Here is a 21,305-nt window from a genome sequence, read left to right on the forward strand (position 1 = left end):
GAGATTGTTTATCCAACTGGTGATTATTTGATTGGTTTCATGTGAGTTGTTTTGACTCATTGACCAATCAGAGCCAGGCAGTGTCAAGGCTTTGGAAAGAGTCATGAGTTTTCATTATTATCTTTTTAGCCTTCTGTAAGTATCCTTTCTGTATTCTTTAGTATAGTATTCTTTAATATAATATAGTATCTTAAAATAATAATTTAACCTTTTGAGAACATGGAGTCAGATTCATCATTCCTTCCTTCATCTGGGAACCCTGCAAATACAACACCACAGCTTCTCCACAGCTTCCCAGGATTTTTCTGGGAAAGTCTGCGCCTGCTCTCTCATGCTGCAATGGCCTGCCTGGAGGAGAACCACCAACAGTGTGTGTCACCGTCATGTTTTCTGAAAAATCCCTTCACCAGGATTTTTCTCCTGGGAAGCTGAGAACCCTTAGAGAAAAATGAAAACAATATTATCTGATCTGCTTCTCCTGTGTTTCGCTGCTTTGGAATATGGTCTGGAGATTGTTTATCCAACAGGTGATTGTTTCATTGTTTTCATGTGAGTTGTTTTGACTTAATGACCAATTGGGGCCGAGCTGTGTCAGACTCTGGAAAGAGTCATGAGATTCACGACTTCTTTTAGCCTTCTGTCTGTATCCTTTCTGTATTCTTTAGTATAGCATTCTTTAATATAATATAGCATCATAAAATAATAAATTAGCTTTCTGAGAACATAGAGTCAGATGCCTCATTCCTTCCTTCATCTGGGAACCTCACAAATACAAGAGAGGGATCTCACAGGGATCCCACTCCCTGCAGAGGCCAAACACAGCAGGGATGGTGAGTGATGAACAGCAGAGTGGCAAGCAGATTAAGCAGATTGTTTCTTTTTTTTTAAATTTTTTTTTATTAGACTAGGAAATATAATTTATTGCATAAAAATTAATTTGTTACAATAGGAATGCTAAACTTTATTTACAGTTCTTTAGTTTACAGAATAAACAGATGAGGGTTTAGAGGATGCCGCCGGGCCCATCCCCTGGACATATAAATATGGAAACACATTTTGGGGCAAAAGATAGACACTGCCAGACCATGGGGCTGCCTTGGCCAGAATGCCTCGCTGGAGAAACCCCTGGGAGGTGTGGAGGAGCTGGCACCCACAGAAGATGGAGGCAAACCCTGCATCCCCCCCTGCCCTGCCCTGCTCCTGCTGCAGGTTCCCTGGTCAGAAAAATGGGGAGCAGCTCCCCAAAGATGCACTTCAGCCAAGCCAGGTGGCTGCTGCCTGCCCAAAGGAAGGGGAACAGAGATGGAGGGGGATGGAGAGAGGCACCCGTGGGCAGGATGGACAGACAGACACACACACATCCCAGCACAGTGATCCGTAAAGCAAAGAATAGGAGTGAGAGAGATTCCGAGGGGACCTGAAAGAGCTTCTCATCCCTCAGAGAGCCCCATGGAACTGAGACAGGAGCCCTCGAGACCACGGGCAGCTGGATTGATCCACTGAGTGTTTATTGCTCTCCAAATTTGCTTTTTCTTCCTTAGCCCAGAGGGTCTCAGAACTGGTCAAATGCAACCCAAAGGATGGATAAATCCCTTCCCATGTGACACAGGAGCTCTCCCAGCAGCAGTTTTCCCACCCAGCACAAGGGGAAAAGATCCCTTCTCTCCCACAGCCTTGAAAACCCAGCAAGAAGTGAACCCCAGGGACCCCGAGACACAGCAGGGAGCAGCTCAAAGCTTTCCAGCAGGGCCTCAGGAGCTGCCCACAGGGATCCTGTCATGTCCCAGCAATACTGAAAGCTCCTCCTGAGCTGCCCTGTGCAGGTGATGCTCTCCAGGCTCCCTGGGTGTGCTTCTGTGCCCAGCACTGTGTGGGATGGCACAGGCACTCCAGGACACTGCAGCCCAGAGCAGGACATGCTCCTAATACTTCCACAGATGGAGAATCCACAGCCTGGCCGTGTGACCTAGTCTAATCCTGAGCTTACCACCCCCTTCCTATTTTTGTATTTTTTTTTTTAACAGACAAATTTCTAAGATACAGCACTCAGTGAGTAACTATTTCTACCTGCAGGCAGCCTAAATTTTTTACCTTCATCAAGACACCGTATCTGTGTGAGAAACCTTGGTCCTGCCTACCACTGGATTACTTTCCTTTCACCCCACAGCTTCCCCATTGCAATAAAAACCCTGTTCCAGGGAAAAGCAGGAGCTGCAGTGAGGGGGAAAACCTGAGCACTCCTCATGTGAAAATGCCCAGCCTGGTTGGCAGCTTGGGAATACCAGAGTACCCCTCCCTGAATCTGGGCTGGAATACTGCATCAAAATCCAGGCAGGAGCGCAGGGACCTGAAGTGGAGGCAGCTTGAAGTGGCCACATCCCAGCCCACCAGCCCCTGCTCTCCCCTGACCCCTCCACACCCCCTCATCACCTCCCTCTGAGCCCCAAGCCCAGGTTTGGGGTGCTCACTGCAAAATCCTGCTGGCTTTACAACATCCTCCCCTTTAGCCTCGAGTCCAGAGGTTGGTGCAGGACTGAAATCTTTGGTTTGTACTGAACTTGTGTAAATGAAGGCGTAGCCATCCTAAAAAGCTCCCCCAAACCATGCCAGGGAAGAATTCATTAAAAATACCCAGATCTGGATGCACTCTGCCCACCCTGAACCCTAAATCCAGGGCAGCATCCCTCATCCCTCCTTGCAGGTGGAGTGGGACCCGTCATTCCCACTGCTAGGGAAAAGGGAGTTTGCAAGGACAAAAGCCCTGGGAAGGGTCTGAGCTGGCCCTGAAGCAGAGGGGTGGAGAGGCACTTCAACCTCTGGACTCCCTGGGGGTCCCAGGACATGTAAACATGCTTTCCTCCACTTGGATCACACGCTTTTCCCTACAAAAGTGTGTCCATTGAAATCTCTCTCTCTGCCACCCCGACCACAGCGACGCTCTTGCTCTCACACACCGAAAAAAAAATTTATAAATCTTTTTTTTCTTTTTTTTTTCTATTTTTTTTTAAAAAGGACACATCCAAAGATCTGGATAATAAATTATTTGCGTTTCCTAAGAAACTTTTTTTTTTCCTTTTTTTCTTTCCTATTTGCCTTGTTAAGCTGCCTAAAGCCTTTGACAGAAGTTAAGCCTGGATTGTATTCATCTCTTCCACGCAGAAATGCTATTAAAGGAGGAGGAAGGGAACCCAAAAAGAAGAAGGAAAAGGAAAGCCCCCATCCCAACTCGAGAAGCCCTAATTCCTCCCCGTGCCACGAGGAGGAGGAGGAGGAATGCTGTGTAACACTTGGATTGCTTGTAAACGCTGAGGATGGGTCTCTAAGGCTGCCAGTGGTGCGGGAGAAGCGCCCTCCCCGCTCAGGATGGATGTGCCTCCCCCTGCCATGGGGGGGGGAGGACCCTTCCTCAGCCCCTGTTTCATCCTCCTGGCCCCCCAGGCGTGGGGAGCCCCATCAGCAGTCCCCCTCTGTGGCCATGACCACCAGCATCTCGCTCTTGCCCATCTCCTCTAAGGCACTGGCCAGGGTGTTGAGGTCGCCATCATCCTGGTGCTCGGCTTCCCACAAGTCCAGGAGCACCCCCGTGGGGCTGGCTTTGGTGGCAAAGTAGTTCAGATACCTGAAAGGGAGAAGCAGAGGACAGGGTTGGGCTGCTGTGGTGCCCCTTTGGAGTGGCAGGAGGGAGGATGCTGCACTGTCACAGACATGTTTTATGAAAAATCCTTTCCTTAGGATTTTTCCTCCTGAGAAGCTGAGAGGCCTCAGGAACAAAATGTAACCAATGGTTATCTGCTGCTGTGGAATGCAACAGGTGCATCTGGGATTGGTCTCATACAGTTGTTTCTAATTAATAGCCAATTACAGTCCAGCTGTCTCAGACTCTCTTGAGAGACACAAGCTTTTGTTATACATTCCATTCTTTACCTTTCTCTTCAAGCCTTCTGATGAAATCCTTTCTTCTATTCTTTTAGTATAATTTTAATATAATATATATCATAAAATAATAAATCAAGCCTTCTAAGAAATAAGAGTCAGATTCTCATCTCTTCCCTCTTCCTGAGACCCCTGTGAACACCACCACAATGGACCTGTTTGGAACATGAACTTGGATGGAAATGCTGTAATGTAAATGCCAAAGCCCTCCAGAGAATGTCTGCAGTTTTTAGACAGAGCTGGTATTCGTGCAAAAGCAATGGAACGTTTGCTTTGGTGAAATGACCCCTTCTCCCTTTGGTCCTGGGGTGAAACCAAGTGGGAACGGCACAGCCACTGTCCCAGATAAACAAGGGCCATTCAAAGTGACAGGAGACACAGGACTGTGGCACAGATGGATGTCAGAATTGATTGGGTTGGAAGGGACCTTCAAGATCATCTAGTTCTAACCTTCCTGCCATGGGCAGGGACACCTTCCATTATCCCAGGGTGCTCCAAGCCCTCTCCAACCTGGATTTGAACACTTCCAGGGATGGGGCAGCTTCTCTGGGCACCTGTGCCAGGGCCTCACCACCCCCAGGGGAAGAATTTCTTCCCAATATCTCATCTAAACCTTGCCTCTTTTAAAATTTAAAATTGTGCCCAAGGATAGAGATGGATATAACTATGCAGAGCTATGTCCCCATTTATGGATGGACCTATACAGCAGGACACAACCCCATGGATGTCTACAGCTGGCAGGGAGCACAGAGTGAAGCCTCCCAGCTGGGGGCACAGGAGGGGATAGCAAAGCCTGGGGACACCCACCGGTCCATGGAAAGCTTCTGGGCAAGAAGTCTCCAGTCATTGCCCCTGGAGTTGGGAGCATCCAGGCTGTTGCAGATCTTCTGCCGGATGGAGAGGGGGATTTTGAAGGCGTAGGGTCCCACCTGGGTGGTGGAGGCGGTGGTGGCACCGCTGTGGTGGGAGCGGAGGGTGTCGGAGGAGCTGCCGTGCTGGAAGAGGAAGGACAGGGTGAGATGTTGGTGAAACGTCCCAGCGTGTCCCCAGCTGTCCCCTCACCTCCCCTCCCCTCTGCTCACCTCTCCCAGCGTGACGTGGAGCTGGAAGATCTGCCCTTCCCCTTCCACCTGCCGGACGCAGATCTTGCAGGTGAGCTCGGTGGAGGCCTGGCTGTACCTCTCCAGGGTGAAGGTGCAGTGCAGAGCTCGCTGGCTGCCACTCCAGATGTGGTAGAAGGGGATTTCCTGTGGGCCACCAAAGCAAGGGCTCAGCCAAGGCTCCAGCAGCTCCCACCTCCTGCAGCCACCCCGTGAGGGGTGAGGTGGGACAGCAGGACCTTGTGGGAATCCATAATATCAGAGGGTTTTGGGAAAGCTGCAAAATGCAGGCCCCAGAGACAGCAGAACTGTGACTGGAGCTAAGCAGCAGCCATGAGATTGGTCAGCAGAAAAATTATACAAGAAGTAGAAAAGTAAGGACTATATAAATATATAAATAGATCAATGGTCTGTGTATTAATGCTTGTCTAGAATAACTCTCTAAGCTACAGAAAAGTTTATCTAGCAAGATATTAGGAAGTTTGAAGCTTAATAATGGAGCTCTGTGCATTGTGTTTTAAGGCTTACAAGCAGGTATTGTATTTGAAATAAACAAGGTTGTTTTAAAGAAAGATTCGTGTGCTTACAGTGGTTGGATAGAACTACTGTCAATGTGCTTTTGCTTTGTGTGATTGGTCAAAAAACTTTTAAAGTGAGTTGTAACATTAAGTTCTTGGTCTGGTGCCAGGGATGTGAGCTGGTGGCATCTTCCTATTGTCATAACCATGGAATGAGAGTGATGCTGGAAAATGAAACAGCTCAAGGCACGTTCCACAGCAGCCCTGTCCCGTTTGTGATTTGTACATGGCCAGTGACAGACCTCACAGAGAGCATCCCACCAAAAAGAGCAGAAAACTGATCCCCTTCCTCCTCTGTCCTCTTGGGAGACAACTCAGCACCTCTAATGCCTGGCTGAGATGGAGCTCCCAGTCTGGGAGGCCAGCTGCCCCCAGGTCAGCCCCTCACCTGGTACTTGGCCAGCAGTTTGCTCCTCCACAGCGCGTGGGGGATGTCGTGGATGGAGAGGCGCAGGTTGTGGTAGCTGTCCTTGAAGGGCAGGGGCTTGGGCTCCTCCAGCAGGTACCCTCCCAGTGTCCTCTCCAGCTCCAGCACCTCCTGTGGGCACCAGGACAGGCAGGGTGAGAGCCAGGAGAAGGGCAGGGGCTGCTCCTCTGCCCAGCTCCATGCCCAAAGCCAGGATGGAGAGGGGAGAGGAGCTGCCAAGAAGAGCCAGCATGAAGAACAGCTTTTGCCACCCCAACAGAACTTGCCAGCTCATTTCATACACCAGCCTCACCTAAAACTTGAATTTCCTAATGTGAGCATCCATAAATGATTCCTTGGAGAACACAAAGCTCCAGCACAAGGCTCAGGCACTCCTGACCTGACTCCTGCCACTCTATCTGCTTTTAACACCATCCCTTCCAAACAGCAGCAGCTTTTAGGAGAAAAAGACAAAGCCAGGAGCCACAGCCCTGCCTACATCCCCACCTAGAGGCACCACATCAATCCCAACAGGATGCACTGGACAAGTCACAGGGAACCAAAGAGCCCCAGCACTGGTGGGTCCAGGCAGCCAAAGCACCCAAACTCCAGCCTCCCATGATGCACTCAATGCTATCTATGCCACAAAACCTGTCACAGACATCTTTTATGGAAAATCCTTTCCTTAGGATTTTTTCTCCTGAGAAGCTGAGAGGCCTCAGGAACAAAATGTAAACACTGATTATCTGCTGCTGTGGAATGCAACAGGTGCATCTGGGATTGGCTCATTTTAGTTGTTTCTAATTAATGGCCAATCACAACCCAGCTGTCTCAGACTCTCTGTCCAAGACACAAGCCTTTGTTATCATTTTTTCTTTTTCTATTCTTAGATAGCCTTGTGATGAAATCTTTTCTTCTATTCTTTTAGTATAGTTTTAATATAATATATATCATAAAATAATAAATCAAGCCTTCTGAAACATGGAGTCAACATTCTAGTCTCTTCCCTCATCCTTGGATCCCTGTGAACACAGTCACAAAAACCCTTCCAGGGCAGGGAGAGACATGGATCCCTGCAGGATCTATAAAAAACCTGCCCATCAGCAGCCAAACCTCTGGTGTAATGCCTGCAGGAGGGGTCCCAGCAGAGGAGCTACACAGCACCCTCCCTGTTTCCTTCAGAGAGGACAAGGAAGGACAGGCAAAGCAGTAAACACCTCATTATTTCACTGTGGTCACTTTGCAGGCAGTTGCATCAGGTTGGCTGCTCCCCAGGGCTAGGCCACCCTGAGAGGCACCAGGCAGCATTCTGCTGCCAGCACAAACAGCTTTGGGAAGGGGATATTTACCTTCAGGGCATCTGGCGTGTCCTCCAAGCAGTAGACCTTGAGGCTGTACTCCAGGGAGGTGCAGACAGTGGGGGCAAAGATGGCCAGCTGGAGCCTCTTGATGGCTGACCTGGAGTAGGACTCCCCCACAAAGACATAGGTGCCAAGCTGGTCCAGCAGAATGTGGCAGGACTTGGCTTCCAGCTGGCAGTAGCAGGGAGTGTTGAGGGTCTCCTCATCCAGGGTCACAACTTCCTACAGAGATGTCACAGACAGCTCTTATGAAAAATCTTTTTCTTAAGATTTTTCCTCCTGAGAAGCTGAGAGGCCTCAGGAACAAAATGTAACCAATGGTTATCTGCTGCTGTGGAATGCAACAGGTGCATCTTTGATTAGCCCATGTTAGATATTTGTAATTAATGGCCAATCACAACCCAGCTGGCTGACTCTCTGTCCAAGCCACAAGCCTTTGTTATCATTCCTTCCTATTCTATTCTTAACCAGCCTTCTGATGAAATCCTTTCTTCTATTTTTTCAGTATAGTTTTAATATAATATATATCATAAAATAATAAATCAGCCTTCTGAAACATGGAGTCAGATCCTCGTCTCTTCCCTCATCCAAGAACCCCTGTGAACACCATCACACAGAGACACCAAGACTGAGGGATGTTGAGGGATGTCAGCCCATCATCCAAGGGGTTGTGCCTGTCCCCCAGGGTCTCTGCTGGCTGCAGAGCCTGGCTTGCCCCCTTACCTCCCAGTTTCCCTGGTGGGACTGTGTTTTCAGGTGGTAGATCCAGTCCGAGGAGCCGACGTCGGCGCAGTGGGGAATGGTCAGGACAACGGGGCGGCACAGGAGCAGGCCCGTGGGCCCACAGGTCACTGCAGGGCTCAGCACGGTCTGTGTGCCCTCAGAGGGCAGCCTGGGGAGGGACAGGGGACACAGGTTGGACAGGGAGCTCCCTGGTGGCCAGCGAGGAGGGTGGGTGGCCAGCGGGGTGACTTACAGGGCGGTCTCAGCCTTGTTGAGCACCAGGTACATCTCATAGAACTTCCCCTGGGGGATGGCCCCGTGGGGCACCAGCAGGCTCACCCCTGGAATGACACACACAGGGCTCAGTCACAGGGAATGAGGGAGAAACCACCCTCCATCCCAGCCAGAGAGCACAAGGAGAGCAGGGAGCCAGGGCAGCACAGAGAGGAGCACCTCCAGGTCACAGAATCATGGAATGCTTTGGCTTGGAAGGGACCTTAAAGATCACCCGTTTCCACCCCCCCACTGCCTTGGGCAGGGACACCTTCCACTATGCCAGGCTGCTCCAAGTCTTGTCCATCTTGGCCTTTCACACTTCTGGGGATCCAGGGGCAGCCACAGCTTCTCTGGGCTGTCCCATGCTTGCAGGGATGAGCCAGGCCAAAGCTTTTTCTTCACTACGAAGGAAAATCCTAATCTTTGTGGTTTTTTTTGCAAGGTGCTAGCCCTTGGATCAATGGCAGGGAAAGACCAAGGCAAGCCCAAGGAGGCTGTAACCTCCAGCCTGAGATGCCTGGCTTGGGAATGGCTTTCTGCCTTCCTTCCCTGAGCCACGTTTGGGACAGCAAAGGGCTGCTCAAGCAGGGACAAGATGATGGTCCAGCAGCCACACAATCCCAGCCAGCAGCTTACCTGTGCCTGGCACGGTGAGCCTTCCCCCCAGGTAGCCAAATGTGCCACTGGCACTGTAGCCATGCTCCCGGGGCAGGCTGAGGAGGTGCTGGGAGCCCAGGCCTTTGCTCCTCACATTGGCAAAGTGGCCGTCCCTGGCCACATCCCCCGGGTAGGTGCCGGTGGCTGGGACCCCTCCCAGCAGGTCTGTGTCATCGTGCAGCCCTGGCGAGGAGGAGGAGGCGGTGGAGGAGTTGTAGACCTTGATCTTGAGGCTGGGCAGGGGGTCCAGCAGGGGGGAGTTGGTCATGGGGATCTTGTCAGAGGAGTCCTGCAGGGCGTACATGGGGCCGCGGTACACGCCCGCGCTGGCCGTCAGGTCCGGCTGCATGGACGGGTGCAGCAGCTGAGGGTTGTCTGCAGGAGCACCAAACACAGGTAGGGGATGAGGACAGAGGTGGAAACAAGGGCATGGAGAAGTACTGCTTGAGTGGGAGACATCCCAGAATGGTTTGGATTGGATGGGACCTCCAAAACCATCTCATTCCAAACCCCTGCCATGGGGCACCAGAGCAAGCTGGTGCAGCAGCTGAGGGTTGTCTGCAGGAGCACCAAACACAGGTAGGGGATGAGGACAGAGGTGGAAACAAGGGCATGGAGAAGTACTGCTTGAGTGGGAGACATCCCAGAATGGTTTGGATTGGATGGGACCTCCAAAACCATCTCATTCCAAACCCCTGCCATGGGGCACCAGAGCAAGCTGGTGCAGCAGCTGAGGGTTGTCTGCAGGGGCAGCAAACACAGGTAGGGGATGAGGACAGAGGTGGAAACAAGGGCATGGAGAAGTACTGCTTGAGTAGGAGACATCCCAGAATGGTTTGGGTTGGATGGGACCTTCTCATCTCATTCCAAACCCCTGCCATGGGGCACCAGAGCAAGCTGGTGCAGCAGCTGAGGGTTGTCTGCAGGAGCACCAAACACAGGTAGGGGATGAGGACAGCAGTGGAAATAAGGGCATGGAGAAGTACTGCTTGAGTGGGAGAGATCCCAGAATGGTTTGGATTGGATGGGACCTCCAAAACCATCTCATTCCAAACCCCTGCCATGGGGCACCAGACCAAGCTGCCCTGATTCCCACCATCAACACCTGACCACTTCCACTGCAGCCTTCAAAAATCAGTATATTCCCTCAGGAAAAAAGGACTGGGAGCCCAGTGAGGACCCACTCTCTCCTGTGACTTTGTTTCTGCTAACCCTAGGGCTGGTGAGGACCTCCATAGCTCTTACCATGCCGAGATGTCTTGAAGTTGACGGGGTGGAAGCCTCCGGTCAGCGCGGCCGAGGAGTCGGTGATGTCCGTGTCGAAATCACGGCGTCTCCTCCGGTACACCACCACCCCCACGGCCATGAGGATCACAATGAAGACAAAAATGGCCACCACCAGCCCGGCGTACAGGGCCACATCGCCCGTGGCCTCCAGCACTGAGGGGGATTAAAGACACGGAGGTGAGAAAAAGGGCAGCAGAAAAGCGCGTCAGGACCCACCATCGCTCCCCAGTCCTACCACTGACTCAGGCATGGGTGGAAGGACGTGCCCTGGGCCTGCTGGAAAGGCTGGCAAGAGGATGGAAAGTGTTTTCTAAGAGTAGGAAGTCAGGAGCAATGCCAGAGAATGAGATGGAGGTGAAGCCCTCAGACCTTTGGAGGACACCTGGCCACAGCTTGTGCAAACTTCATCTGAGCATCAAGGGTCCCAGAAACTTTGGGTTTGTGCAGCTCAGGTTCATGAAGCTGTGAGCAACCCTCAGATCCTAACAGAGACAACCCTGAGGAGCCCACAGGAGTTTTGGAGTGGGCTTTAGTTGTTCCATCTTCCCACCCTGTCCTCGCCCAGCTGCCAGGGAATCCCTGCCATGGATTAAACAGAACAAAAGCACAGGAACAAACAAAAAAAGAATGGCCATGAAATGAGCACTTACGGTGGCTTTTGGGCTCGTTTAGAATTCTTTTATCTGTTAGGAAAAACAAAGTTAGAAAAGAAAAAGGTGAAGGTGATGATGGGGATGAGATGAAACAGAAAGTGGGAGGTAAGCCAGCCCAGGGTGGGGGGTGTGGGAGATCAACATCATTCCCTGGGGCATTCCCAAACCCAGATAGAAGCATGGTGACAAGGACATCCCCCTGCCCAGGCAGTAAAGGGGACAGTGGTGTCACACAGCAGCAGGTGGCAGCATTGGCTGCCTGCAGCATGCCCACTCACAGGTAGCGGCATCATTACCATCATTATAGATTTATTTCTCAAAAACCACCTCCAGAACTCCCAGCTGTGAGCCAGGGGAGGTGTTTTCATGGTGCGGCTGAGAAACCCCTCCTGTTGCCCTGCCTACCCACAACCAGCTTTATTCCAGCAGAGACCCCACACCTACAGGGCTGGGACAGGGGCCTCAATGCCAGCAGCACATTTAGATCCCCCAAACTCCCTAGTATCTCTTCCTCCAAGTAAGAAATAACTCTGGAAGGGACAAATCTGCTTGTCAAAGGTGTTTTCAGTTACCACTTAAAACTCAGGCGGCAACGGCTGCTCCATCAGCTTGGAGGCACAGCCAACAAAGCATGGCCAATGTCAGAGCGCCACAGCCAGAGTGGCATCTCTGTGGCACGTCCCCATGGCCGTGGGCACCCTCCTGGGTACTCACTGTGCAGGCAGAGGCCGTCAGTGCAGTTTTTGGAGTCCAGCAGCACCCCGCTGCAGTCCTTGCCGCCGTTGCGGGGCGCGGGGGCCGCGCACTCGCGGCTGCGCCAGTGGGTGCACTCGGTGCTGCACGCTGACCACTTGCTCCACTCTGTCCAGGCACCATCCACTGCAGGCACAGACACAGCAGGGTCAGCAAAACCTTCTCACTTTGGGGAATGTTATCCCAGTGCTCCTAAAGAGCAGCTTGTGCCAACCCCCTGCCATTTGGCAGTGGCACCTTCCACTATCCCAGGGTGCTCCAAGCCCCATTCAACCACTGACCACTTGCTCCACTCTGTCCACATGACGTCCACTGCAGGCACCAGACACCGTGGGGTCAGTAAAACCTTCCCAATTTGGGGAGTGTTATCCCAGAGCTCCTAAAGACCAGCTTGTTTCAACCCCCTGCCATGGGCAGGGACACCTTCCACCATCTCAGGCTGCTCCAAGCCCCATTGAACCACTGACCACTTGCTCCATTCCGTCCACACGCCGTCCACTGCAGGGTCAGCAAAACCTTCCCACTTTGGGGAGTGTTATCCCAGTGCTCCTAAAGAGCAGCTTGTTCCAACCCCCTGCCCCCTTCCACTATCCCAGGCTGCTCCAAGCCCCATCCAACCTGGCCTTGGGCACTTCCAGGGATCCAGGAGAAGCCCCAGCTGCTCTGGGCAACCTCTGCCAGGGCCTCCCCACCCTCACAGGGAATTTCTTCCCAATATCCCATCTAATCCTGCCCTGTGAAGCCATTCTGAATCCTGTCTGTGTGAAGACATTCTGTGTTCTGCTGCCACTCCAGGCCCCTGTAAATAAACTCTCTCCATGTTCCTTGTAGGCTCCCTTGAGGTACTGGAAGGCTGCAATAAGGTCACCTCAGCGCCCTCTCTGGTCCAGGCTGAACAATCCCAACAATCCCAACCACAGCCTAGGGCACAGGCAGCGTGGGCATGGCAGTCTCTGAGCCCTGCTCACCTGGGCAGAGGGTGGTGCAGGTGATTTTCTGGAAGGGCTGCCCGTCGCAGAAGGAGCCGCCGTTGAGGGGCGCGGGGTTGGTGCAGGTCCGCGTGCGCTTCTGCCAGCCCCGGCCACAGCGGTTGTTGCACGGAGACCACTCGGACCAGGTGGACCAGCCACCATTCACTGCAGAGGAGAGGGGCAGAATCAAATCTGGAGCCCAATCCATCAGCTAAGCCTCGGGCTGGAGCTAAGCCTCAAGTTCTTACACCTTCTGTGACACCCTGTTACAGCTCAGCCTCGTGAACAGCAAACCACAAAACTCCCTCTTGTGTCACCACCCGGTGCCTGAGATGCTCAAGACTGCTTTGGTCCTTTTTCCACTTGGCAAATATTTTTTGTGTCTGGCCCTGAGGAGATCTTTGATTTCATAGCAAAGTGCAGCCAAATACAGCTTTCTAGCTGCTTTGAGAGTCAGAACAATCCATCTGGATCCAACCTCCATCCACCCTCCTACCTATCGCAGACAACTTTTATGAAAAATCCTTTCCTTAGGATTTTTCCTCCTGAGAAGCTGAGAGGCCTCAAGAACAAAATGTAAACATTAATTATCTGCTGCTGTGGAATGCAACAGGTAGATCTTTGATTGGCCCATGTTGGATATTAGTAATTAATGGCCAATCACAGCCCAGCTGGCTCACACAGAGAGCCTGAGCCACAAACCTTTGTTATCATTCCTTCCTATTCTATTCTTAGCCAGCCTTCTGATGAAATCCTTGCTTCTATTCTTTTAGTATAGTTTCAATGTAATATATACTATAAAATAATAAATCAAGCCTTCTGAAACATGGAGTCAGATCCTCATCTCTTCCCTCAACCTAAGACCCCTGTGAACACAGTCACACCCACCCAGTTGAGAATGCTCGGAAACACCTCCACCCCTCCACCTCAAACCTCTCCTTACTGCCTGTAGAAGCCACTAGAGGCTCCTGTTCTGCAGATATTGTTTATATCACCTAACACCATGTACTAATTGACTCCTACCCCTCCCAGGAAATGCCCATAATGCCCCTTGGCTTGGGGACACAGCCAGCACCACAGGTCCCCTTGCGGGCCGGTACCGTAGACGATGACAGCGGCCGTGGTGCTCCGGCGCTTGGCCACGATGTTCTTGGCCATGCAGGTGTAGTTGGCAGTGTCCAGCAGCCGGGCCTGCTTGATGATCAGGTTGTGATCAATGGTGATCAGGAAATTGGTGTCCTGGCTGGGATCAATGACGTCCTCGTTCCTCAGCCACTCCACCTGGCACGAAAAGAGGGGATGGGATTAAGCCATCACCAAGACCAAAGATGTCCTCAGCACTTCAACCACTGAGTGGACAACCCTGCCTCTGACTGGATTTATTTCTCCTGAAAAACTGGGCCAAACCAGGCCTGACTGGGGCACGTTACTGGTGATTTGGCCAAGGATGAGACACTGTGGCTCCCTCCAACACACAGCTCCCAGTGGCTGACAGAGCTGTGGGCAAGGAAAGCTCCACTACCATGGTAGGAAAACCAATCCAAACTGATCTTCCCAGCCCTCAGCTCCCACTGGTGACTGCTCCCATCCAGACAACTCCCTGGGTGCCTCCTTGTCAGATCTTCCCTCTGAGGCACCTCAGGAAGCGTGGGAGAGGGTGCTGCCCAAAATAAACCATTCTGCTGAATGAGAGCTGACAGGAGATGGGATGGGATGGGATGGGATGGGATGGGATGGGATGGGATGGGATGGGATGGGATACCCCACATGTATTCCTTCAGGAGCCACTCACCTCAGCCTGTGGGACTCCCTCAGGTGGGCGGCACTGCAGCAGCACCTCGTGCTCCAGTGGCACCTCCTTGCCCAGAGGCTCCTGATCAAAGTTCTTCCGTAGGTCTGGGAGGGGAAGGAGAAGCCAGGGGTTAGCAGCCTGCAGCAGGAACAGGGCAGCCTCCAAAACTTTGGTGAGCACCTCAGCACCAAGCACACGCTGCTACAACTAGCCCCAGCACCCCATAGTAAGGGGAGGGGTTAGATGCAACTGCCAACCCCCCTAGAACAAAACACAGCCCTAAAAATAAAACAAATTCTATCATAGTCGACTTCCTCGAGTCAGGAAGTCCCTCTGGCATAGACAGCCAGGGCAAAACGTGCCCAGGGAGGAAGGAGCTGAAGGACCATGTTTTCCAGGATGGATTTGGGGCAGCACATGGTGGATGATACACTTCCTCCTTCATGTGCATGAAAGCTTATACCCCATCCTGTGTTTTCCTTTTGGGGCTAAGCTCAGCTTATCCACTGTTTCTTCATCCCTCCCAGCAGAGCCCCTCAGGATGTGGGGGACACAGCAGTGTCCTGCTCCAGAGCCTGGGAAGGAGCAGGAGCATCACTAGATGGTGCTGCAATCCCCTGCTACAGCTCCCAGACCTCTCTCTCCACGTGGCTCCTGAACCCTCTACTCCAAAAAACAAGAGGGAAGTGTTCAAGGCCAGACTCGAGGGGGTTTGGAGCAAGCTGGTCTAGAGGACGGTGTCCCTCCCTATGGGATGGGGTTAAAATTAGGTCAGTTTTAAGCTCCCTTCCAACACAAAACTTTCTGTGATTCTATGATTCTGTTAGTCTCTGGTTTTCCCAGCATAACCCTTCAGCAGCACAGCTGATCTGTTTTGGGTAACATGTTGGATTATTACCCCTCTAATAGCCAAATCCATTTGGGATCGGGCAAGCCTGGCTGTCCCCCTGTAGCTCTGCCATCTCATCTGCTAATTGAGCAAATTCAGGTGTGCTCAGCCTGACTAACTGGCTCTTTGATCAGGCTGACACCCCCAGGAGCAGCTCAGGGCAGTGACATGTGACAGCAGGGACTGGGAGGACACGGAGTCGCTGAGCATGCAAGGTGCCATCCGTTGGGTTATTAAGGATAATAAACGTTGGGTTATTAAGGATAATAAAACCCTGGGAAGCGCTGAGCACGCTGCTGGGCACCGCAGCGTTAACCCTGCTAGTGCCACCACCCTGGCCAGTGGGCATGGTGACCCTCACAAAGCTACAGCTGGGGTGGGGTGAGAAAACCAGGGTCATCCAGCAGGGATGGGTCATCCTAAACTCATCAGAAAGTGGAAAAGGACATTTCGACCTGGCAAATGTGCCAGCTAGTGCCACCGCCCTGCAGGGAGGGATGGTGAGTCTCACAAACAAAGCTACAGCTGGGGTGGGGTGAGAAAACCAGGGTCATCCTGCAGGGATGGGTCATCCCAAACTCATCAGAAAGTGGAGAAGGACATTTGGAAAAGGGAGTGATGCCTTGTAAGGCTGACCTAGAATAGAGGCCAGACGGAGTTAAAGAAAAAAGCAGGGATTTATTAACAGGCCTCCATGGATCCACCTTGGGCTGCACCCAAGACGAACCAAAATGGCCACAAAATGCACGGGGGTGACTTTTGTAAGTTCTGCTCCATTTGCATATTAGAGTTAATTGTCCAATTACATCTTTAGCCCATGCAGTCCCATCCTTTCTTGTTTTTCTCTCTCCAACCCACGTTGTTTGTGCTCTTGGGCCTGAGATTTGGATCATTTGTCCTTGGTCCCCAGCTGGAGCAGGAATTGTTTTATCTCCCTGCTCTGTGCAGAGAGCTCACCATCCCCTCACAAGCAGCCCAGAATTACACACTGAAGCAGCACAGAAGGTGAGGAACACCGAAGCCCAGCCCTGAGGCCTGGGGCAGCACTTACAGGCGATGCGGACGTAGGCCCGGCGGCTCTTGGTGGTGCCGGCCGAGCTCCAGGCCACGCACTGGCACCAGTAATCCTCCAGGCCAAAGAGCTCCTCCACCTGCTGCCGGGACACCTCGATCTGCACCTCCCGCACCAGCAGCCCTGCAGGGACACAGAGGCATCCAGGAGCGGAGAAACTGAGGCAGCACCCCACCGTAATCCCTCCATCCCTAAAGATAACAGTCACTTGTAGCTGTTCTAATAAATCTCTTCCCAACAGAGCCGTTGGAGGATTGAGCAGATAAAAAAATTTGTGAGTGCCCCATTGTTTCCCAAAGGGGTTTCCAAAAATAAGCCTTTTCAGATTGGTCAGTAGCTCCTTGTACCATAATATAATCCTTTCCTCTCAGGAGTTTGCTGTTTATTGCAGCCCTGAGATATGTGAAAAGTCTCTGTTTCGGCCCGCACGTTCGAAGAACTCCGATTTCTTCAGTTTTTGGTCTCAGAGTTGTTTATTATATCTTATCTATAAAAATTTTTCTCCTGTCCAGCCGAGGTCTGCTCAGCAGGACAGACAGAGGCACTCTGCCTGCCCTGGGGCTGTGTTATCTCTTTATACTATAAACTACATATAACATGTTTACAATTACTTTCCAATACCTATCACCTATGTTACACTTCTATTCTAAACCAATCCCAAAGTGCCAACATCACAGCAGAAGATGGAGGTGGAGAAGAAGAAGAAGAAGAAGAAGAAGAAGAAGAAGAAGAAGAAGAAGAAAGGGTGGACACACCCAAATCCCTTCATCTTGTCCCCAAAACCCCTATTTTAAAAATCCCAAAATCTACCTTTTCACCTAGTGATAACTTTATTATTACACTACTTAAATTTCTGTGGCTTTCAGGTCTTCATCTAAGCTTGGTAATTTGCTCCACGGGTCATAATCAAACCCACAGGTGTTCTGGACTGTGTGCCAGGATCTCTGAACCCCTGACAGGGGTCCCAGCAACTCTGGACACCCAGAGGGATGTACTGAGTTCTGACACTTTCCCACGGGCACCAGGGTTTTATTCAATACTGCGTATGTTGGTCCTGTATCAACTAAAAATTTTACCCTCTTTACTTCCTCCCTCAGCCTCATTGTTATAACCAGGGGATCCTCTGGGGTAGGATCTCCTGGTCCCCTTCAATCCTCTTTGACACCATCCTTCTTCCCTTGTCCCTCCTCCATTTGAGACATTCATTTTTCCAGTGCCCAAACTCTACACAATGCACATTGATCTTTGCCCAGTCAGGATGGACCTCCCTGGTTTCACCAACTTTGTCTTCCTCCTCCTTTCTCTGCCTTTACTACTGCCATAAATTTCTTCATATTCTGCTTATATGCTCCCTCCCTATTACTATTTACTCTCAATGCCTCATCTACTAATTTTTCTAGGTTTCTTACATCAGGCCCTTTAAATTTCTCAAGTTTGCACCTAATATCCACTGTTGATTGACCCAAAAATAAATGTACTAGTTATTGAATTCCCACATTTTCTCTAGGATCCAGAGTTTTACAGGGGCGCATGGCGTCTCTCAATCATATGCAAAGCTGGAGGACAGAGGCTTGGAGGCTTCTCCTCTGGGCTTGGCACCTCACAAACCAGGGAGACTTCCCTCTGAAGGATGGTTTGGGAAGAAGCCAGGGCTATGGATCACATGGAAGTGCCTCATTTCCCCCCCCTGTCCAGTTGAGCAGGAGCAGAATCTCTTCAGCATTTCTCAGTACATCACCCTCCTCCACCAGCTCCCTCCCACATCTTCCCAATATTCCAACATCCAAGCACCCCTTCCCACCCACCAGGGTTTGAAGGATGCTTTGTTGTGGGGAGAAACCTCCCCTGTCTGTGCCAAATACAAATATAGCAAGACAAATACAAATATAACAAGACAAACACAAATATAACAAGACAAATAAAACCTTAAAGAAATCAGCCTGGCCATGGCAGGGGGGCCATGACAAAGGTGACACCACCACAACCAGGACATGTTCCCCTACACTGCAGGAGCACAAATGATCATCACCAAGGGCAGGAGGGACTTGGGCTTTATTTTCCTTATTTTAAGCAATACCTGCCCATATTTTTTTTCAGTTTCTATTTTAAAAAGGCCTCAATTTCACAGTGATAGAGAGCCGCACGCTCCCCAGCTGTAATTTTGTTACAGCTCGCTCCCAGTGCTGTGAGGAGCAATTACTGTCTCCCTGCCACCTTCCTGCAGAAGAGCTGACAAGGAAATACAATTTATTTTGTCACTATTCAGGAGGAACAAAAAAAAAAAAAAAAAAAAAGAAAGAACCACAACAAGAAAACCCCAAAAGCAAAGGTTTTGGGGCCAAGCAGTTTTGGGATTTTAAAAGGATTCAGAATGCAGATATGGCTGCAATCCATCTTGGGAAGCTCTGGTGGGATGAGCACCCTGGAAAAGTGGGAAGCATCCTGCAAATGCCCAACCTCTGTTCCCAAAATTGAAGACAGAGCTTGTGGCACACAGGAGTCACTTCCTAAGGGCTTCCAGGCACCCAAACAGAGCTGGCCTCCCCGCCCAGCCCTCCTCAGCCAGCTGAATTATCCTCTCTGACTTGGCCTATTTTTGCTTTCTTCCGCATTAAATGTTTTGGATCAGACACAGTCAGAGCATTACTGAGCTAGGCTCATTCAAGACACGTCATCTTAAAAGTTCCTTTTTTTTTTTTTTCTCCCTTCTTCTTCTTAAAGGTCCCTTTTTCCAAGCTTTTAAGCAAGGACAGTTAAAAAACTAACCATGTTAACCCGTGCCTTTGTGCCCAGCTCTCCCCTGTGCTCTTTCCAGCAGCTTTCCCCAACAATGTCAGGCACTGCAAATGCAGATTTTTTACCACCTTAAACCACTTTGGTTCCAGCTCCCTTTTCCTTAGGGAGGCTGCCAGGCAGAGATGCCCAAGCAGCTTTTAACATGCACCACATCACCTGCAGGCACTGCTGGTTCACTCCCTGATAGCAGCAATGCCATCTTTGAAGCCTGGATGAAGGAGGTGTGTGCTGCTTCCTCCCCACATTGCAGGCACACAGCAGGCTGGAATCCGAGAGGGAGATGCTGGACCAAAGCAAGTGAATTCTCACAGCAACAGATGGATGCCTCATCCCTGGGAGTGCTCCAGGCCAGGCTGGATGGAACTTGGAACCACCTGGGCTAGTGGAGAATGTCCTTGCCCATGGCAGGGGGTTGGACTAGATCATCTTTAAGGTCTCTTACAACCCAAACCATTCCACGAGTCTATGAAATAAAGTTATTTCTTTCCACTCTGCACATCACTAAGGCATCCTACAGGATGCTCCAGAGAAATGAGCCCTAACAACCACCTGTTGGAGAAACAATCTCCAAACACATTCCACATGTGAGCACAACACAGGAGAAGCAAACGAGATAAGAATTTGTTTTCCTTTTTCTCTGAGGCTTCTCAGGAGAAAATCCTGGGCCAAGGGATTTTTTCAGAAAATATCACTGCCACACTGCGATAAACTTAGAGGAAAAGACAATTAGACAAATTAACAAGGGGAGATTCCACCCAGGGCTGAGCCACACTGCTCAGATGTTGCCACCAGAGCTGGGAGTGCCTGGTGGTGAGTGGTTGAAAGCTGGGAGGGTGACAGGGCAGCTCCATTGCTCCCTCCTTGTCCTGGTTTTGTGATCTTCCCCTAAGCATCCTCCAGTGCCACGTGTGGGGCACACAGACCTTTGGCTGCACCCAGTGTGACCAGATGTTATAAATAAATTAAAAACCCCTTGGCAAAGGCTGCTCGGTCACTGACCGGCACTGACTCTGCCTCACAGTGGTGAGGGTTTCAAATCTGGCCTCTGCAAGAGCTGGGAGGTGGAGATGTACCCAGAAAGAGAGAAACAGTCTCCCCTGGTCCTGTCAGGCTCCAGAGAAGCAAAGGGACAGCCTGCCTAGGCATCTCTGTTTTATCTCTAGAGGAAAAACACCCCATGAATGGATAAAGCAGCTTTAGGAAGAAAGGCTCAAAAAGCTGCAGGGGAAAGGAAAGAAAGGATCTTCCCTTTCCAGAGCAAGCTCAGGGATGCACCTGAGCACAGATTGGCTCATGGCTACTACAGGGTGGAGAGCAAGAGATACCAGGGAAGGGCGAGGGTGGGAGAAATCACAGGGGCAAGAGGAGATTCTGTCAAAATACTGGTGGCTCCTCCAGGCTGGTGAAGTCTCTCCTCTAAGCCCAGCACCATTGCAGTTCAAAAGGCTGCCTTGATTTAAAGCCCTCAGGATGCCACATGTGCAGGGATTAGCAGAGGGCAGATCTTACAGGGGAAATGTGACTGTTTTCCTCCACCCCTGAGCAGCCCCAGGTACCAAAACTGGTGCAGAAAAGGTGGGTGCCAAGCTAAAGCATCCCAATTGTAGCAAATCTGCTTGATTACATGATATATCCAACCCCACATATCTTGTTCTCATGCCAAGATGTTTCAAGGCATGGACCGAGCAGCTCTGCAAAGCCCAACCCCATGGAGTAAGACACCCTCCCCTAAAATGTCTAAACCACCTTCTCACCCCTTTCCAGGCAGCCAGAGGCTGATTTATCCTCTGAGGCAGAAAAGAGCTCATTTGCCATCAACAGGCATTTCAAATCCTACCTGCAATTGCTCTCATTACCCATTAAACACTTAATCCCTCTGCGAACCTGCATAAGCTGCCAGCCTTTGCCACCCCTCCTGGCAATGACTCCTACATGTTGATTAGGTATTTTGTAGAAAAGCAGTCCCTTTTTTTTTTTTTTTCTTTTTAATCAGATTTAAACATGCTGCCTTCAAAATCCCTTGTAAGAACCCCAAGTCCTGCACAAGGGTAGGAGTGA

The 21,305-nt window shown here is 50.9% G+C and overlaps 1 protein-coding gene across 1 annotated transcript in view; it reads right to left on the minus strand.

Annotated features, from left to right (window-relative positions):
• Positions 1-2,369: 2,369 nt before the first annotated feature.
• Positions 2,370-21,305, minus strand: part of LOC118700292 (netrin receptor UNC5B-like) — a 61,895-nt gene continuing 42,959 nt past the window's right edge. The window contains exons 3-17 of the mRNA XM_036404681.2: positions 16,431-16,574; positions 14,491-14,594; positions 13,799-13,979; positions 12,696-12,863; positions 11,689-11,853; positions 10,972-11,004; positions 10,280-10,474; positions 9,014-9,409; positions 8,355-8,442; positions 8,102-8,270; positions 7,367-7,600; positions 6,000-6,149; positions 5,016-5,180; positions 4,741-4,928; positions 2,370-3,619 (exon numbers count right to left, since the gene is read on the minus strand). Coding sequence (XP_036260574.1) covers positions 3,454-3,619; positions 4,741-4,928; positions 5,016-5,180; positions 6,000-6,149; positions 7,367-7,600; positions 8,102-8,270; positions 8,355-8,442; positions 9,014-9,409; positions 10,280-10,474; positions 10,972-11,004; positions 11,689-11,853; positions 12,696-12,863; positions 13,799-13,979; positions 14,491-14,594; positions 16,431-16,574 — 2,546 coding nt within the window. The 3' untranslated portion in view covers positions 2,370-3,453. The remainder of the gene's footprint in view (positions 3,620-4,740; positions 4,929-5,015; positions 5,181-5,999; positions 6,150-7,366; positions 7,601-8,101; positions 8,271-8,354; positions 8,443-9,013; positions 9,410-10,279; positions 10,475-10,971; positions 11,005-11,688; positions 11,854-12,695; positions 12,864-13,798; positions 13,980-14,490; positions 14,595-16,430; positions 16,575-21,305) is intronic.

Source organism: Molothrus ater, chromosome 8, assembly GCF_012460135.2.
Source record: "Molothrus ater isolate BHLD 08-10-18 breed brown headed cowbird chromosome 8, BPBGC_Mater_1.1, whole genome shotgun sequence".
Lineage (NCBI taxonomy): Eukaryota > Metazoa > Chordata > Aves > Passeriformes > Icteridae > Molothrus > Molothrus ater.